This window comes from Vanacampus margaritifer, chromosome 12 (assembly GCF_051991255.1).
Source record: "Vanacampus margaritifer isolate UIUO_Vmar chromosome 12, RoL_Vmar_1.0, whole genome shotgun sequence".
NCBI classification, from domain to species: domain Eukaryota; kingdom Metazoa; phylum Chordata; class Actinopteri; order Syngnathiformes; family Syngnathidae; genus Vanacampus; species Vanacampus margaritifer.
The window spans coordinates 14,501,941-14,522,740 of NC_135443.1; the positions used below are offsets into that span (position 1 = coordinate 14,501,941).

At 38.8% G+C, this 20,800-nt stretch overlaps 1 protein-coding gene across 12 annotated transcripts in view; it reads left to right on the forward strand.

The window, feature by feature from the left end:
- The window catches only part of tacc2 (transforming, acidic coiled-coil containing protein 2), a 47,919-nt gene that overhangs the window by 3,590 nt on the left and 23,529 nt on the right, over positions 1–20,800 (forward strand). For 5 of the 12 annotated variants that reach the window (XM_077581118.1, XM_077581120.1, XM_077581119.1 and 2 more), the window contains exons 1-2: positions 10,832–14,925; positions 16,624–17,034. In XM_077581118.1, the coding sequence (XP_077437244.1) occupies positions 10,847–14,925; positions 16,624–17,034 (4,490 nt within the window). In that variant the 5' untranslated portion in view covers positions 10,832–10,846. Of the gene's footprint in view, positions 1–612; positions 736–3,283; positions 3,359–6,969; positions 7,197–10,831; positions 14,926–16,623; positions 17,035–20,800 lie in introns of those variants that run through there. The other 7 variants (XM_077581125.1, XM_077581126.1, XM_077581124.1 and 4 more) reach the window with 3 other exon arrangements.

Consider the following 20,800-nt stretch of genomic DNA (forward strand, 5'->3'; position numbering starts at 1 on the left):
CAGTTAAAGATTTGTGGATTATATTGGGTCCCATGAGATTGTGGGGTTGATATACTTTTCAATTTGAACTGTTCACAAAACTGTGTGTGTGTGTGTGTTGTCATATAGAAGAGTACAAGGCAGATGTATCTATTTATAAAATCTAGCATATTCAGGTCAGTGCTTTGTAATTGTGCATGCGCGCTTTTAAGTAGTATCAGTCATGCACAAACAAGCCTCCCTGCAGGGTGAGTGACTCTGCGGATTTACAATACTGTACTGAAAGCATTTGGGCGGAAAAAGGCTAAATGTGCTCAGTTTTGATGCTCAGAGGTATTTGTTTAACAATGCAGTATATTTGTTATATTAGTAGACGTGTAGTTTGCAATGTAATGTGTCATATTTTGCTCCTCAACGTTGCTAAATAAGGTAACCAAAATATGAAAATGTACGTTTTTGCATAATTGCAACATGCTCCTCTGGCCTTCAGCCCCTACTTAGGGTTGTTAAGGTTGAACTTTGGCCTGAGCAAAGTGGCACTGCGTCACATTTTTCTAATCTCTAAAACGACATATACAGTACATTCATACATACTTACCATTCTCTGTCTGCTGCTCTAATCCTGTGGAAAAGGCGGGACCTCAGCTCGCCTGCACATTTTGTCTCTCTGTGTTGAGCCTGGGAAGGCCTGGAGGCTCCTTGTGCCGCTCGGCCTGATGAGACATGGGGAACGAGAGCAGCACGACTGAGGCTTTGGTAAGAGACACATTAGCTGTCAGGATTTTTTTGCACTACTAATACAACCACTAACAATATTACTACTGATAATTAGCAATACAAATACTGATAGTATCACTACTAATACCAGTACTATTATTACTTAAAAAAACAACAACTCTTTTTATTTATACAGAGAACTAATAAACTGCTGCGCTGCTGCTACTTACTACTAGTACTATTACCACTACAATTACATTGACAACTACTACTACTACTAGAGTTCTATTTTTTATGCTACCCAGTACCCATACAAATACCAATACACTACTCCTACTAATAATACCTCTTTTATACAATGTATGTAGAGAACTAACAATACTTGAAGCTCTAATTTAGCACTACTCGTTAGGGATGTAACGATATCCAAACATTACAATATGATATTATCGCGATATGAAGGTCACGATACGATAATTATCACGATTTTGTGGGGAGGTTAGCGTTACAAAAAAAGGTTACAATATCGTAAAAAAAAATAGAAAAAGAGCTCATACTAAAAAAAAACACACACAATATTGTGCTTTTGTAAATTACAGCAATGGAAAATATTATAAAAATCATTTTAAATATCATATACACAAAATATCTAAATATAATATATATTGAGGCACTTACTTGCTAATGCAAGCACACATTGAATTCTTACACATATTGAATTTTACGTTCCCCTTCATCTGACCGTTAGCGTGGATTTTAAACATAGAAGGGCCAAAACATGCCTTGTGAAAATTAAACTGCACTAAAAAACTAGCCACGAGAGGGTGCTAGAACTGCACAAATTGAAATCAACACAACTTTTTTAACAGATGTGCTGCTTTTAATATTGTGACATGATGACGACGATATATTGTGGCAGTTTTAATATCATAATATCATGATATTGCCATTATCGTTACATCCCTTCTACTAGTAACACTACGAACCTGTACTCCTACTTCTTCCACCACCACCACCACCACCACTACTACTACTACTACTGTTAATACAAATATTTTTTACAACTACGGTACTTATTTCACTATTGCAACCATTACTACTACTACTAGTGCAACTGAACTCAACCCACAAATTGTTCTTTACAATATTATGTTGTTTGGGCCTCCACTATAGTCTAAACACGGTATTCTGATTAGCTTCAGAAAACATGTTTGGTCGTTACCTGAGCCCTGAGCAACTATGATGTCATTTTCAGTCGACAGTAAGAGGCAAAATGGCCACCGCCTGTGATGGAGAACAACAGGTGGATTTTGCTGCTTAATTCACATTCGGCAAACACAGTATTAATCAGAATACAGTGTTTAGACTAGCAGAGATAATTTCGTTGACAAAAAAATTTCGTCTTATTTTTGGTCCCGAACAATATTTTTTCTGACAAAAATTAAACGAAAACTAAAATAGATGCCATTTATTGAGACGATAACTATAACTAAAATTGACTGACAATTTCGTCAATGACTAAAACGAAAATGAAAATAACACAGTGATGAAAATTCACACAGTCCAATCAGAAAGAATGAAACGCGGGTGGGAGAAAAGAACCACTCAGAAACGGTTCAGTGTTCATTGCACTTTATTTAATGTTCAAACATGTTTACATTCATTTTGCAGCTGTAAAATTAATCTCAAGCAATTGTGCACTTTTTTTTATTTAGGTGAAAACTAAATTATATTTTTGTCAAATTCAACATGTTTCATTGAAACAATTAATAAAGACACTGTTGTATTAAACTACAGTTACAAATAGGCATTATAATTTTCTGTATAAAAGTTGAAATGTATGCTGAAGGAAAATCTCAACTAAACTGTCAAATTAGTTGACTAAAATTGCTCTTCATTTTCGTCGACTAAAATTGGATTAAAGCTAAAATACAATCAGATGACTAAAACTTTAATAATTTTTTTGTCAAAAGACTATAACTAAAACTAAATTAAAATTTCTTGTCAAAATTAAGACTGTAGACTAGTGGAGGTCCATGCAACATACAGTATTATTGTAAAGAAAATGTTTGGGTTGACTTCCCTTTTAATACTACTAATGCAAATACTACTACTACTACCAATAAATTACTCACTTTACTACTGCTTGTAATGCTACTAACTACTATTAATACTACTATTGCAGTACTAATTTCAAGACTGCTACTAATTAAAGCAATGAAAACCCTTAACCTTGAAAACGTTTTACCCCTGTAAAGCATCAACTTCGTTAATTTGTGTAACTTTTATGAGACTAAATCTAATTTGGGGTACACCGATTTATTCGTTTTATTGGACCGTTCTGGAATGATGTAGAATTGAAGCTATAGAACCGTACCCACATGTGACTCAAGATCCTCAATTGGAATTCTGGATTATCCTGATGAGATTAATGCAAATCGGCCTCTTCAACAGTCGAGGACCCCAGGCAGTTGTATTTTACATGGCATGGGATGGAAAACATAACAATGATGCATACTTTCACTAATAATATCAGCACTCTAGTCTCACCGCCAAATATTTTGAATCATCAAATTTGTAATTTCAGCCAGAAGAGGGCGCTCCAGAAGAGGGCGCTTCTGTTGTTCTGTTTCCACCCCAAGAAAATCACACCGAACAACAGGTACTAAATAAAAAAGTGTGGATGTTTAGTGTTGAGTGAAAAAACATTAGCTTTACTAAAAATAAAAAAAATCATAATAAACTCTTAAGATTATCCCTTATTTATTATTTTAAATATACTACAAATAAAATAAAGTCAGACATAATCCACATTTCTCTCTTTAGAAATATTTTTCACTGTCAATAATAGAAAATATAGTATAGTAGTATAATTAATTAAAATAGTATTTTTTTTATATTCTTGTTAATATTAACATATAATTGTTCGTCGTCAGTGTTTTGCTCTATTCATCAGGGAAATTGTGTTGTCATGTGATGATGTCACATACAAAAAACCCCAAGACATGAGATCGAAGTACTTGTGTGTGTGTTTGCGTACCAAAAGCATCATACAGTGCTACCTGATCCTCTCCTGGGGGGGGCACCACAGGCCTGCCCCTTGGCCTAATTCCCAGTATTCACCTGCAAGGACCACTGTCAGTCAGACAGTAGTGCATCCAGGCGGAAGACACACAAACCACAGGGAGGAAAGAGGAGGGGAGGGGTACAGCATGAAGGGGAGGGCAAAGTGAGGAGGAAGAGGAGGGAGTAAGAACAGCGCTAAAATGGAAGGGGGAGGAGAATCCCTGGCCCTTCCCAGTTGCCAGCCAAGTGATTCAGCAGCACTGTTTGTACTACCAACACACACGCGCCTGCACAGTTCAAGAGTCTGAGGAGGCGCATGGAAATTTAGAAGGGAGGCGGCAGAAAGGAAAAGGAGGGGCTGGCCAAACGACGAGGAGAGCGGCTGCATGTGTTGCAGCATGTTTTTGTGTTCCAAAACAGTACACTGGCCCTCAGAGGCGGCATGTGTACAGTGAGTGCAGTGGAGGGACAGAAAGGAAACCTTGAACATACCTAGTAAGTACATTATGCAACTTTGTATTTTGTCTTCTACTTTTAAAGGCCTGTTTTTAGTTTAGTTTTACGAATTGCATTGTATTACTTCAAGTAGTGTATTATATGCATGTTTGTGATGGACTGAAACAAATGCTCTACTGTTCTGTCAAAACAAGCTTCAAAAGGGTTTCATACAGTAAATGTCCCTTTAATTAAAGGGCTATTTGTATTGCCGTAACCTTGCTTGTGCCTCTCATAGTGCTGAGTGGACAGTTGCCATGTGACATTAGCTGCACTTGATGAGAGTTTAAGTAGCATCAGCAACATGCACTCACCGGACGTGTCATTGGGTACACTTGCACATGAGCCATATTTACAAAAATGTCTTTGCATAGATAATGTCCTTTTTTTTCGGTGGCACCGTCAGAAATTTTCAGTGTTTGTTAGTGTGATTGAGTTTGCTGCAATGATTGGTGTTTCTCATGTAGTGAATGATGGATAATATTACGACATGATCTAATAATAAGCTAGTGCTAATCATTTAATGATTCAAATTCACAATTCAAGCCGGGGTGAATAATCATCATAATGTAATTATAGAAGATAAATTCATTAATTTAACAGCAACAGCAACCTGTAGATCATTTAAAAATAGCAGAATATCAATCACAAAAACATCAGAACGCTAGGCGAAAGGTTTGGGGGTTCGCCTGACACCTCAAAATGTAGATGCTGACATGCAGTTTTTCAACCAATTCGACATGACTTAGCACAAACACAACTAATTGTGGTCACAATACAGGTGACGCCAGTCACCTCATCACACTTTAAACTCCACCTTAACTGAACTGCATATTTGCACCCACTTACTTCACCACACAACGCCACCTCAGAGATGGCAATGTGACGAAGGAGACCTTTGTATTCAACTGACAAAAAACAATAATGATTTATAGTGAGCAAGAGCTCACAGATAATGTGTTTAACATTAATACTAGCTGCTATAGTGTATGTGTGTGTGTATGCGCTGCCTCTGCATTTAAACATTCATAAATAATGAAGGAATGCTTTCCTCTCTGAATTGCAGCAGAACATAATCTACACATTATCGCTGGGTGCATTTCAGACATACCGTGTTCCCACACATATTGTTTATAATAATGTATTTGGAGTGTGTCTGGAAGCCTCTGTTTACATCACACATGACCCAATTCTGGTTATGCTTTCAGGCTTCAGGTGTCATTTAGACACCTGCTGGTAATTAAATAGACAGCCAAACCTTTCCCTAAAAAAAAAAAAAAGACAAAAAATAAAAGTCAAGTATTGGATTTTACTCACCCAGCTGGTTTTGTCTTCAATGCCTATTGTGACTCCTACGTCTCCTAAAACAATAAATGTACTTTTATGAGAAGTGTAGTAATTAGTGGAGTAAAAAAAAACAGGCTGCTGCAATTATATGTCACTTTTAATAAATTAAATATTTGTCCGCAGGTGTTTAAATGGCACGTTGATTTTAGAAGAGGTAGAGTGCTTAAGTATCTGTTTTCATTTTTCTAAAAGCAAACTGTGAAGGTGTAGTGGAGTATCAGTTGTCAGTAAATATTAGCTGCACATCACTGCAGGCTATACACACAAACCTTTATTATGTTTTGTTAACACATGGGTGGAGTTATTTGTGCATCTTTGTTTGCATTTGAGCTGTAAGTCTGCTGGTGTTAGTACATTTTTTTGCAACGTGCAAACACATGAAAGGGATATGGCACTGTACATACTGGATGTAAATGTGAATCCATCTAGAACTATCCTACTGTTCAATGAAAAAAAGAAAAGAAACGATAAAAGACCAAGGCATTCTACTATATCAGACTTGAAAGCATCTCTGTCAATGTCTCAGAGACTTTAGTGGTTGAAAAGATTCGTGAAACCAGCCAGGACATCACTAATGTTGTTTTTAGCATTAGCATCAGTGCTAGCAACTTTGTTACAAACTTTGCTGCACTAATCTGATCAGATAAAGTTTCTTTAAAGACTTTCAAGATGTTGGATTGTTAGCATTTAACATTGGTTTGGGTTCATTTATCTTATCTTGTCTGTTACCTCCATTAAAGCTTTTTAGGGAATTGTTACTCAAGGAACTGAACCCGCTTTAGTTCAGTCATCTTGTCACCAAATGCACATTTACTGTACCTATCAGTGACTGTCACTTTGTTTTAAATTACACCTCACAGGTGTAGGGGGAGCCCTAGAACATTTTTTTTTGTTTTATTTGTTTGTATGTAACCAGAAAAGGCGATATACCATTTGACTGCCTGTAGTACTACAAGTGATGCTGAATATATTTAATCAAACACTAGCCAAAATTAGTATTGTTCTACAAACACCATTCTATTGTCTTTTAGGGGGGGGTCATGATTTTGTTTTCATTTTGCAGTTGTCAGTTTAGAATTTTAAAGCGGGACATAAAAACAATCTTGCATTAACAAATTTTAATGATTGTGATATTTATTATTTGTTATGGAATTTATTTCTTCAAATTTGAACAACTTGGCAGCATCTTGGGGCATTTTAGATAGAGCATGAAAAACTACAAAAAGATGAGTTTTTTTTTTTTTTTTAGTGATTAGCTAGTGATAAGTTCCACAGGAAAAAATGTGAATTGGTGATCAGTGAACCGACAAAACACTGAGGATATGTAGAGTGCTTGTACCATTAGTATGTTTTTCTCTTCTACAGACTGAATCCCAGAAGGATGCTGGTGTGCTGTTGACATTGGCATCCACTAGCCAGCAGAGTTTGCTGTCCCAGCCAGTGCTCCTAGATGTCCCAGTCATCACTGGTGTGGAGGAGAGCAGAGTTACGGCAGACGCCCCTGAGGACAAGGAGGAACTTGAGTTTCCCCATGACCTGCTGCCCAGTCTAGATTTTAGCAGTGACTTTAACATCTGGGAGTCCTCACTAGGGTGAGTCTGAGATTGAAAATACATGTTTTGTAGGTTACACCATCATGGTCACATATACGTGATAAATGTTTGCTATGAGAACAAAAATGGTGCAAATGGTCATTAAAATAAATAAGAGGCTTGTTGGTGTATTATATTAAGTAAGTAAAGTAAGAATATCTTAAACTTTCCTCTGATTCATACTTGATCTGTGGGTTTAAGGGAGCAGATCTGCACCACATATTAAGTAATGATGACTAGACCTTCATTTGTTTTCCTTTCTGTATGCGTGTGTATGTGCACGCATGTGCGGGGGCTATGTTGACAGGCTTAAGACTAGCACAGGAGAAAGGGCATATGAGCAGGTGAACCCCCTGCTGGCTGGCTTGCAACATCACATGGAAGTCAGTCATCCTCTGGTAGTTCTAGACAGCAGGTAGTAAACTCTGTATGATGAATATTATAACCAGAGTGCATGGAGTGATACAATAAAGCTAACAAACCGAATGCTATGGTTATGTTAGCATATGATACCGATCTTTGCTGTGTGGGTTTTGTCCCATCAAAGCCTGATAAATGAGTTGCTTTAATGCTTTGAATTAATATTAAGGTGAGTTGTTTTACTAAAACAAATAGGTAGATTGGGTTATAGTGTTTTTTATGGACTAACTCGGATATAATACACCGTTGGGGGAACAAAAGAACCTTGCTCATGCTAAGTTGAAGTAGCTGTCTATTGTGTGCTGCTCCTCCTAATGAGGATAATACAGCCAGGGTGTACTGTATATTATTGATTAAAACCAGGTGCCAGAAGTAACACTTTTTTGTATCGTCTTTCAGGTTAAAATATGCAGCCCCTTACTATAATAATAATAATAATAATAATAATAATAATAATAATAATAATAATAATAATAATAATTCATTTTATGTTTTAGGCACCTTTCAGGATACTCAAGGCCATGTACAATATATATATATATATATATATATATATATATATATATAAGAGGCGCCACAATAAGCATAAATTAAAATGTAAAATGATATTGGCAACATTGAAGTGGGTAAGCGGTCTGAAATTGGTGTGTTTTGAGTCCATCCATGCATCCATTTTCTTAACCGCTTAGGAGCGCTGGAGCCTATCCCAGCTGGCTTCGGGTACACCCTGAACTGGTTGCCAGCCAATCCAGGGCGTGTTTTGAGTCTAGTTTTAAATATTACAAACATGCATATATGTTTTAGAAACTTTTTCTCAGTATGATATGGTGCAATTCTACAAATTAAATGAAGATTTTAGTTTATTATAATTTCAAGAGTAAAACTAAATGAAAGGTGGTTTCTCCAAGATCATCTAAACTACATTCATTGTGCATAAAGCAATAATTTTTTTAGTACACTAGATAAAATCAGTAGGTATAAAAACAATTTTAGTTGACTAGTGAGGGAAAATAAAAATGTAATAAATATGTGGCATAAATTGTAAATCATTGTGGAATCATGTCCAAAAGAATAGTTTGACTAGGACAATGGTGAGTTTAGTAAACATGCAACCATAACAAATATAAGCATTGTTAAATTAATTGCTATTGTCAATCAAAAAAGACAATAATGATCTTTTTATGGTCTGTATATTTGATATATCTATTTTTATATTGTGTGAACTTAATGTTGTGTACAGTGAGTTTATTCAAGTTAGTCATGATAAAGTAACAGTACCTTGGGGGTGTCCCTCATGAGGCAACTAGATAATGGATCTCTGCTAAATCAAAGAGGTCCAGATGATCCCACAACATTGTGCAGTTTGGCTAAGCAGGGTTCGGCTGTGGTCTAACATTTGCATTGTTAAGTTTGGTGTTTTGTTATGCTGGGTCAGTGCTTTAATAACGGATTGATCGGTGCACCATTTACAATTTTGATCCTGTGATTATGTAACATATAAAGACAGGCTTTAACAATTAATGTACTTTATATAAAATGCTGTGGTCATGTATGTAGACTTAAGCACTGCTATTTATTAACAGCCAACTGTTGATAGGCATTTCAAGTACAGTTGCATTGTGCGTGCACCCGCGTGAGTGCAGTGCTTAAGCATGAGCCTTGTCAAGCACAAGTGGCCTTGTGTGGCATCATGGAATGAGCAGCTGTTTGTCCGCAAGTCCACATTCTTAACTATGTCACCTTACCCTGGTCTCAGGCCTCACGGCGCTGACCCACTCCTCACAGATGCCCCGGCCTCACCTCAGCCCATTGCCACACCTCACCCAGCTGGCCAACACTTGACCCCTCCTTCATGTGCGCTTCTCGACCAGGAGCTCCAGGCAGCCTTCCAAGAATGTGAGGAACAAATGGCCTCACTGAGTGTTTCACATATCAAAGAGCCCATCAGCACCAGTCATTTAAAAGTTGATGAAAAGGATAGGAAAAATGGACAAGCAACAGTTATAAAGTGTGATGAGTCATCATCTCTGCCTCAAGTTGCAGACCCGTCTGGACATGGTAACAGCAAGCTCATAAACAAAAATACACATGGAAACAGTGAGACTGGGTGCAGCCAGATGGATACAGTTGTGTTTAGTTTCAGGGACTACATACTTGGAAAAGAAAATCCTGAGCCAGAAGAAACAACAAAAGACGATGAGCAGAATCAAACAAGTCCCGATACACATTCAGAAAAATCCGCAGAGTCATTTAAGCAAATGGCTGAAGATGCCGTATTGAACGACGCACATGTTGATTGTAACACAGTCACTGGAGATATTATCCCACAGGATTATAATAGGCACGCTATGGAGGAAGACATGGATCCAATTGAAGAGAGGGTCGACTTAAAAATTGGACATCAGATTCCTACATGCACTATAAATCCAAGTAACTCTGTTAAAGAATTTTCTGAATCTGTAAATCCTAAAAATAAAGATGTACTGGAGGAATTGCAGAAAAAGCAAGCAGGATCAAATAGTCATGCTGAGGACGATACACAAATTATTTCCGCAAGTAATGAGCAGGGCGAACCTACACATAACAAATGGACAAAAAAGAGAGACAAAAAGAAACAGAAGAAAAAGAAAAGGGCGGAGTTAAACAAAGAGACTGAAGTGGAAGATAGGACGGCAGGACAAGCTGAAACGGAATTACAGGCTATCCCACTTATAAATACAGGGAATCAGTGTCACTCAGAACCAATTGCATCTTCAGTGTCATGTGGAGAGATGACGATGTGTGGAGCACAGGCTAATGATGGCTTTTGTCACAAGGGAAAGACAAGCCCCTCCCAATCATCATTTCATAGCCAGCAGTGCCATTTTATTGACTTAGCCTCTTCTGCATCCAATTTTGTTCCTTCATGCACTAATCTTTCTGATAACATAAATGTAATGGATGCTCAGTGTGGCAAAAATAACACTGACAATATCCCACAGACGACACAACATACAACCGCAAGTTTCATCACTGAGGAAAAGATAACTCATGTCCAAACTACCGTTGATGTTCCTGATAAGGCTTCAGAAAATCAATCAGATGTGGACATTTTTAACATTGAAGCACAAATACAAAAAAAGGAGAGCTCATTTTGCCACATCCCTGCTTGTGTGGGAGAGAGTTGCGTAGAGAGGGCCATTCAAGATGCGTTAGTGGAGGCTGCCGCGTTGCCACTAACAACACCCACGATGCGAGAAGTGATAAAAAGTGAGGGAGAAAGCGTGAGCTGTGATTCATGGGAGGGAGTAGCTACTAAAGCTATTGCAGGCATCGGGAAAGGAGAGGCAGAAAGACACCCGGAGGGATATGAAGACAGGACGAGTCCTCTAGATAGTAGCATTCAGCTCTCATCTGCCGGGTGCTCAAATAGTTTCCTGAACGAACAGAGATGGGCTGGTAGCGAGGAAAGCTACAACAGCAAAATGCCACACACTTCTGCTGAGAGTGGTTCAAAAGGACAGAGCGAGACGAGCAGTCCAGAGGCAGCAATCTCTCCGGCAGAAGAGGGCGACAGAAAAAAGGAGCCACTGTGGTTTGAAGGCAATTTGAATAATTTCCCCCATGGGATATTTGCTTGTGCTGATCATCTGAATGATAGTGCTGCAGGACTGGAGGGCGGAGGAGGAGTAACTGAGTGCAGTTCATTCAGCCTTCCAGAGGGGGCTGCTGGAGGGGCGTCGGAAGCTGAGAAAAAGCCGTGCCCACCCACTGATGTTGCAGAGTCATGTATGAAGTCACTGAGCAGTGGTGAGACGATCATTACCATCACAGACAGCCTGTGCACCGAGGAGGAGCTTACTGCAGCATTTTCACCTTTGCCACCTCACACCGAACAAAGCAATACTGAAAGCGGAGCCAGCACCCAGCACCATTTGAATTCTGAGGAGCTACCCTGTTCAGGAACCACTTGTGAGGCGTCAGCCATCACAGAGACCTCACTTACTTCTACCAGTAACAATCAACAGGTTCAACCTGAAAGAAGCACACTCAAATCCACAGCCACTAACGGAATAGTCAAGATTCAAGAGCCGGCTCAGAACCCAACCAGTAGTGTGGGTAAGTCTACATGTGGCAAAATTGGAGGCAGCAACAGAGTTCGCTTTGCGGACAGTGTGAAAGAAGACTGTAGTGTTGCTATAGAGGTGAGAAACATGTCAATGCCGACTTCGGAATGTGCTTCTTTGCCTCCGTTGACAGTACATGAGAGTTTGTACCATCCTGTTGTTGAGGCCAGCTATATTTACCCAGACTTCCTCACCTTAAAGAAGCCAGAAACCAGCAGTGATGTATCTTTTACCAAGGATGTAGCTGCATTTCAAAGTGCCGTACCAATGTCCGAGAATGACATTCTTTTGGAAACACAAGATAAATCCAAGAATACTCAGAACGATCCATCGGGTGAAGAGGGAAAAAGGACAACTGAGAAAAATCTTGGTAGTAGAGAACATAGTGACTGTCTTGAAAATGCCGTAAACACTGAAGAGCCTATAGAGCTCAACAAAAAGGAAGTAAATAAAGCAACAAAGGAGCCATCAAAACAAAGAGATCGGCAACTAAAAAGAGAGAAGTCAATGGATCAGATGTTAACAAAGGAACAAGAAATTGTGACAGAAAAGGGCGTAGCCGTTTTGTGTCTAACGCCAAAAGAAACTAACACTCCTCTTGACATCAAAGAATCAATTATACCTGACAACCCAGAAGAGCTAAAAAGTGATGCATTTGTGGTTGAAGAAAGAAAAAATCCAAGTTCTTCTAGTAATGCTGCCTTTAAGCCAAAAGGAGATCTCTTTATGGAGTCTCCTGATAGACAGCTTTCCAGTGATCTTGATTCCATTTCTAATTCGGAAACTGGGATGTTGACCTGCCCAGTCTCTCCTCAGACAAAACACACAGACCTCAGCTCTCAGCCTCCTGCTGAGTTTGATCAACCACCCTCTCATGCACTAGTTAGCGCAGAGCCAATTGAAATTAGGAATGACTCAAAGTCTGTGACTCCTGTTGACCTAATAAAGGATGGGTCAATAGGTTTAGAGGCGATTTCTGTTGGTGAGCAATGTGCCAGTAATTCTACGTCAATTCTGCAACCTCGAGGCCTTTTGTTGAGTGACTTGGACTTAGCTCATGAATTTGAAGTCACTCTTTCTGAAGGAATTGGTAATGACAATGCTGAGTGTGACAGTACCAAGACGCCCATATCTTTAGTAGATGATCAACAAAATGAAGAAGCAAATGATGTAGGAGCAGAGGTGTGTTTGATACAAGAGGGTAAATATGATGCCGAGTGTATCAACTCTCAGCCATCTGACTCCAAATTGACACCTTTACAAGGGGAAAAGCAACCTCCAGAGTGTGTACTGGCAAATGATGACTCTAATAATATAATGACTCAAGCAACACCCGACCTCATAAATGACATCTGCCCGCTCAGCTCTAACAAGCCCAATGGGATGTGTGATAACACTCAACTGTGTGATGTCAAAGAGAAACAGAACATGGATGAAAAAACTTCTGTGTCACTCGATGACAAAACCGAGCAGCTCAATAATCAAAAGGAAACAGAAGACAGTGACAAACTGCATATAGAAAATGCAACAACACAACTGAATGAAGAGTCAGATAAAGACACCAAAGTGGGATGTGGAGAGCTGGCACGGTCACATGAATATGACGTCCAAAATACTCAACCAAATATGGTTGACAATTTGGAAACAGAAATGAAAAGTGAACTTCATTTCGATTTGCACCAAACTTTGGCAGAAACGATGGAGCACAAGGATAACAAGGGCACATCAACAGACTTGAATTCAAATCCTGAACTGAACGATTTGTCTCTGCAACAGGAGCAACCACAGCAAGATTTGTTATCCAAGTATTCCACAGATGGAGTGCCAGGTGGTTGCGTGGAGGCATTTGAAGAGGGAGGAATGACTAACAGCCAAGTCAAACTGATTCAAGCACCGTTTTCTGGGGGAACAGAGATAGTAGGAGGAGACAGTGAATCTTTTAAGACATCAGAAGGTCAGGGTCAGTTGTCAAGAGAAGACAGCTGTATCACTGAACAAGTGGGAGATGTTGAAAAGGAATCGCATATTATTCCGGGAGTTGACAAAATTGTTCCTCTTGTCTGTGATTTAACTGATAGCAGAAACTCAATTGGACAGAAAATTTTAGACCAAACAAAAATGGCTGACATGGACGAGTTTGGGCATGAGATGAGTAATGATAAATGTGGGTTTGCAGATGAGGGTTCAGGAACACATTTATTACATGACAAGGAATTTCTGAATAGTATGGATAGTAAAGGTGAGACAGAAAGCAACCAACCAGATTCATTTAGAGAGCTACAAGGAAATCATTTGGCGTTTACAAGCAACGTTGTTTCTGCTGAGCCTTTAGAGGATCATAACATTTCACTTTTGGGATTGTCTTTCTCTGATTTGGTTTTGGAAAAAGAAGGAATACATAGTCATGAGTATGATACAGATGTTAGTCCGGGCGAAAACAAGGATGCCACGAAACAAAGAAAAATGTTCAGTTCTGTTGAAAAGGATCACAGTGGTGTGGATACCAAAATGAGTGAAAATGAGAGGTATAAAATCCCGGATACAATATGTGAGTCTCTTGAGTCGCAATGCTCCAATAAAAGCGCAGCAATACAAAATGTTTCAGTAACACGAACTCCCATAAAAGGGCCCCATGTAGAGCAGGCTGTAGAGGGAAACAATGCGGCTTTAGATAAAGAAAACGCAGATTTCCCAGCGAAGGGACCACGTGAGGCTAACGTAGTAGACGAGAAAGCGACAGAAAACAATGGACCAAGAGCAACAGTGGTCCCTCAAGATAAAGACCCATCATCTGCTGACGTTTCAAACCACGCTTGTCACTTTGATGGCAACTTCAGTCTTTTGAAGACAATGGAAAATGACAGTGAGATAACTAGGCATCCACAACCCAGTGTTGCCTCAGACACACCCAGTGTTTCATCAAAAAGCCAAGATGATGGTACAATGCTCTCTCAGGCAGTGCTCTCCCAAACTGAGGAACCTCCCGATCACATCTCTCTGCCAACCCAACCGGCTGATGATGTGGTACACCCTCCTGCCTGCAACTCTGATTTTGAACACGTGTCTGCAGACACAGTGGAGTCCCATGTGTCAGGCAGTTCTGCTGGACTCACGACACAAGAGCCAGATACAAACTGGATAACAGCTCTCAGAGAAGCTGCTTCCTATGCTCAGCCTGAACAAGAGAGCACAGAAATCCCAAGGTAATTAAAAGAGCATGGCAGAGTTTGAAATGTGTTCATAAGTTTATATTCTTTAAGGGAAATGCGTTTTACATGGGGGTAAGTAAGTGGAATGAACAGAAATACAGGGAGACATCTCTATTGACTGTAGGTTTTAGTGAAGGGGGGCGGAGGGGGGGGGGGGGGGTCCAATAACGTGGATCTTGTTGCCTTATTTAATTACATGAATATTAGTATTCAGTATTATGTGTCACAGTTGTACAACCACAATAATCATCAACATTTTGTTAAATCACTGACTGTCGTAATCAGAACTGTGCATTATTTCGTGAAGACTGTGGCTGGGTTAATTACTATATTTTTTTTATTCCTCACACTTTTTCATCCTGTTACTACTTCCAAATTTTTTGCCCGATTCTCACCATTCCAACTTTAACATGTTCCCAAAATTCATGCCTTTCAGTCTTCCATTTTTCACATGCAAAATTGGCCATTCATTCCCAATGACACATTCAACATTTCACATTTCCATTGTTCCTATTTGAAATTGTAAACATCCAATTCATTAAATTCATTTTGTGAATGATTTTCAATATTCCAAAAATTCAACATTTACACCACCCACAAAACAGAATCCCCCCCCTTCCAGTTTCTACTGTAATTTTTTTTGACTGATTGTTTGTATTGACCAAACTGTTCAGCTTATACCTACTAATGCTAAAAATTCAAATTTACCATAACTTGAGCATTTTCACCATTAAAATGCCGACCAAAAAATATCAGTTTTTTTTGTTTTTACCCCCCTGTAATTTACATTTTTTGACCAGTTCAAACCAACGTTAATGTGTCAACGTATCCGTACCGTACCGTAATTTTTTTTCAAACTTACAAAATAAAAAAATACCCTTTGTTTTGTTTATCTCCTCTAATTTGGACCGATTCAAACCATTCCAACTTCTACATGTTCATTCCATGTCATTGTATGTATCTCATTCCACATCATTCAGTAATTAGTATCATTGCACAATTTTTCATTCAGCCACTCAGTCTTCACATGCAATTTCTCCAGAAAATGCATTCACTAGTTATATTTGTAAAAGCTTTTTTTAATGCAAATTTTGCAGGTCTGCCCTATAGGTTGGCTGGAGTTTGCATACTTTGACTGGAATTCTAGCTACTTTTTCAGGAATAAATCCGACTCAGAATAAAGCACACCTAATGATTTATTACAACATGAATACATGTATTTAGAACCTTTTAATAATTTAAATCAGTTTTGCGGTTTTGTGTAGCTGCACTTGTAATGCAGTGACACTATGTTCAACACTTTTGTAGAGTGTTGTTGAAGAGAACAGTCTTGCAATGAATATGAATGAGGAGGTAAATACACAGCTGTTCTTTGTCTTGACTGGATCTGAGGTCAGATGTTGGGGCCTAATGGAAGTAATGCAGCCCTTTATGTCGAAAGGATGACATCAGCTGCGACATCTCTCCACGACTAGAATGGGCCTTTTTCCTCTTCTTTCACACAGGACGCACATTTTGACATAATTGAACACGCACATTTTAAAGCACTAGAGTAAAACTCAAACAAGCAGACACCTCAGGCTGCTGTACCTTGCCAAACATACACATTTGTCATTTGTCAGTCATTCCTCATGCATGTGTTGTAAACTAAACGATTCTCCCACTCCCCTTCTTCTCATTTTGTTTTCTCAGACCCCTCCCATCTCTGGAGTCTCCTCAACAAGAGTTTCTCACTCCTACTGAGGAGGGAGCTGTTCCTCTGGGATCAGAACAGGAGCAAACAGACATCACACCGCTACATCCTCAAGTGGATCTTGCGGAACAGCCAGAAAAAGTCGACGAGCAGACACAGGAGATAACAGAAATTGTCACAAAAGAAGAGGAGCGCATAGAAGAATATCCAATAAGCAGTACAGCAATAACAGCACATCAAACTGAGCTCTCAAAACCAGCAAAGGTCAACAGGAACAAAGCAGAGGAGCAAAGTGAGACAATAACAGAGCACCTAGAAACAGAGAAGAAACCAAAGAGTGAATGTCCAGAGGAGAATCCTGAAAGCACAGAAACAGTCAGTGATCCTGCTTGGGTGCTACATAAAAGTGGGTAAGTGTCTACTCTTTATAAATAATATGTAATCTTTTTACAACTATTACCTTTATGTTCGTTTCAATGAACACAGTATGTTGAGTTGAAATAAGAGCGACAACAAATGTCTTTCATTCATAGTACCAGAGACTACAAACTAAAGCTGATGGAGCGTATGTTATTGTCATAAGTCAGTAAGTTGACCGCAGTGAGAATAAACATTGAGGTCATGCTTCCCTCTAAGGCCTTTTACACTGTGAAAATGGATGGACACTCACATTTTTGTAATCCATAACTAAGAAGTCACATATATGTAAATAAATTTAAAAAAAACTCTGTGGTTGAACTTTCCTGATCTTTAGGCTTGTTTTTAGTTTTATTCAAGTATTTAAGATTTTCAGGGGAACGTTTCTTGCTCAGTGTCCACTATTGCCTTTGCTTCGCCTCAAGCATGCATTGCTTCTTGGTCTCACCAGTTGAATATTATATGTACTACATTTACAGTAAACGCTGAAAAGTTATGATGGTTGAAGATTTAAGTCTGTGTGATTCACAGGAATACAGTATGTGGGCTGGGTTTTGCTAAGATGGATGACATATAATAGGTATCAATATCCACTTGACTTTATTTTCACTCGCTTTTATAAGTGACTCTCCCATCACTGCTGCAGGCCCAGCAGCCCTGTGACATGCCGGAATAGTGCTTGTTGCCTGTCAGTCAAAGCACACGTCCTGTTTATGCTGCCACATAAATATTCGGTCTGGGCAATTTGTTTTGACAGTTGTCAACAGAATGAAATGTGCATTACCGCCATCAGCTGGACTTTAATGGAGCAGCATTGTAAAGAGGTCCTCAAATTGTGGCACAGTCGTTCTGTTGTAGGGGTCGTAATCTCAGATTAATGCACAAATGGTATTAATTAAGTCAGACAATACCAAAAATATATATCAAATCAAAATTCATGCTGACAAAGTATAAATTTGACTCAAGTAGAGTCAATTTGGACTTTATTTAGATAGGGACCAAATAGACTCAGTTTTAGAGTAAACTAAGATTTACACTAGGAAGAGAGTCATTTTTAAAAAAAATTAAAATAAAAGTCACTCAAGGGTTAAGCTTCAAACTCACGACCTTCAGCTTGGGAGACACTACCACCTGAGCTATGCCCCTCCTACCGTTTGCTTTTCACCAAGAGACCAAAGATCTCTCTCTCGCTCTATCTATCTATCTATCTATCTATCTATCTATCTATCTATCTATCTATCTATCTATCTATCTATCCATCCATCTACACATACACACATATATATGGCAGAAAAAAAGATTACAGATTAATCGATCGATTTAATAAAAAAATAAAAATAAAGCATAAAATAAATTTTTGGTGTTTAATTAATACAGTTATAAGGATGTTAATTCTAGTCATATGTGTTAAAATAGTGACATCTAGGTTAATTCCTTGCTTAACTTGATTGCTCACCTAAGCAAGCATTTTTTGTAAAAATTAGGATTTAATTAGTTTTGAATGACAGGTCCATTGAATGACCTCATCAACAAATTTCGTTGTGTATGTACACGCGTATAGATAAAAGCTTATGGTATAGATTTCTGTGTAGTAAATAATGAGATTCGGCAATATATCGCGATATTATAGCGAGCAATTCTCTAATCGATTCAAAAAGCGGCCGAATCGATTTTTAAACATACATTTTTTATGGAAGTATTCAACAAAATGTCTTACTTAGGGTTAGGATTCACACATTAAGCATGGAAGAATTCACACATTAAGCATGGAAGAATGTTATATTAATGGAACATTAAGCCATAATATTTTATTTCAGTGCTGTTCAAACATGAAACAGATGGCAACCTGTTTGTTAAATGCAGTGGCTCAGTTATAAGCCTGAATTTTCAGATAAATAAATACATTTTCATACAAATCTTACGGTGTACATGTACAAGTTTACTGATTAGTATTTTCTAAAGTTGAGTTAAAAAATTTTTTATATATTGGGATTAATCGGCATCAAATTGAATCGTCACCTATGAATTGTGATACGAATTGAATCACCAATACTAGGCAATTCACACCCCTAGTAAAAATTATCGACCAAATGGTCCAGGAGAAGTGAGAAACCTGCTTGCATGCAAGGATGTCAGATTTATGTGATACATCGCAGTCCTATCTGAGCTTTGGTAAGATAGGGAGGAGTTTTTGCGTGTACATGCGTGTGTTTTCCCCGCCCCGAGCAGGCACGTCCTCCCTCCCCTGCCTGTAAAGCCCCAGCCTGCCCTCTTGTACTCGGGCCCTCTGAAGTCATTTGCACAGAGCAGACAGTTGAACGAAAGCCAGAGTTCAAGACAAACACTTGAGTATGTGCCGTGTGCTGAGCGTGCATGACTGACTCGGTTAGAGTGACGAGGGAGGGGGACTGGGACACACTGCTTTGAAGTCCCCTCTGCATTGTTTGGAACTCTACAGAAGCGTTTCCATCAGTTTAGTTAGCCTAAATTTAGGCTAACTCCATGGCATAAATACGGGTGAGTTGGATTCAAAGTTTGTGTGTGTGTGTGTGTGTGTGTGTGTGTGTGTGTGTGTGTGTGTGTGTGTGTGTGTGTGTTTAAGTAAGTACAGGTGGACATAGCATATGGCATGTAGGTAACTATTGCCCTCTTCTGACCTCACCAGATGGGCAGAGGGGAGGGTCAAGTAGAAAGACAGAGGGACAGAAGGCGATAAAGAGCTAAAATGACTCACTCATTTACAACGTGATTCACCTTCCTCACCTGCTTGATATGACACATGATTAGTGCTCGGTTAACGCTATACTAACTTGCTGCCTTTTTTAAACATCAACTTCCTTTTAAAAGTCCGAATAATGTGAGAAACGTCCTCACACTGTTTATTTATGGTCACAACATATATGCAAGATGGTTCTCATCCACGTGTTTACTTTAAAAAGGAGGTACTGGTAGTGCTACATACAGTAAACTGTAATTAGACTGGTTGCCATGGTAACTGTAGGTGCATATGCCTCTGATGGCACAAGTGAAGTGGATAATCTCATTGCTGTGTTGTATTTCTAAGGTTTTGGATCATGTTTTAATCCATGTGAGTTACATGATTGGTAATATTTTTTCCCCCCGTGTACTAAGAAAAACAGCTTTGTTTACTTTGTCTCATTATATAAAAAAATGTGAGTTTTCTAGCAGTCAACATAGCCAAACGTGTTCTGACAGCTACCCACTCTCCAGGTGTTATTAAGAGTTCAACTATGTTTAAAATGTGTCACTGAAAAAGAGCACATGTTCTCCCTCCCTTCTTGCGCTCTTTTATTACGCTGATTTGGAATTTAATCTGGGCCAAAGTAGAAAGGGGCCAGCTGTTAACTCGACCGTATCAGCTGACATTTATATACACTAAACAGAGTAACTTTTTCTCTATCTATTTTCTATCTGCATTGTTTTTGTCTGGTTTTGGAGCCACAAGCAGATTGTATGACACTATGTTGTGACTTGGTTTTGTCTATTTCCAGCATGAACAAATGGCTTTGGTATTAAAAGGATTTGTAATAAGAAATATGAGGCCAATTTACAGTGTGGAGTTGTAGGATTTTTCAAATTCAGTGTTTGAGAAATTATTCAAACCCCCAAACACACAGGATAAAAAAAAGTTAGTCCTGTATGTCTAAAATTTGAAATAGGAATAAATAAATAATAATGCATTTAAAAATGCATTGGTGTTGTCGGAGCACACACTGCTGATTGCAGACATAGCCGCTC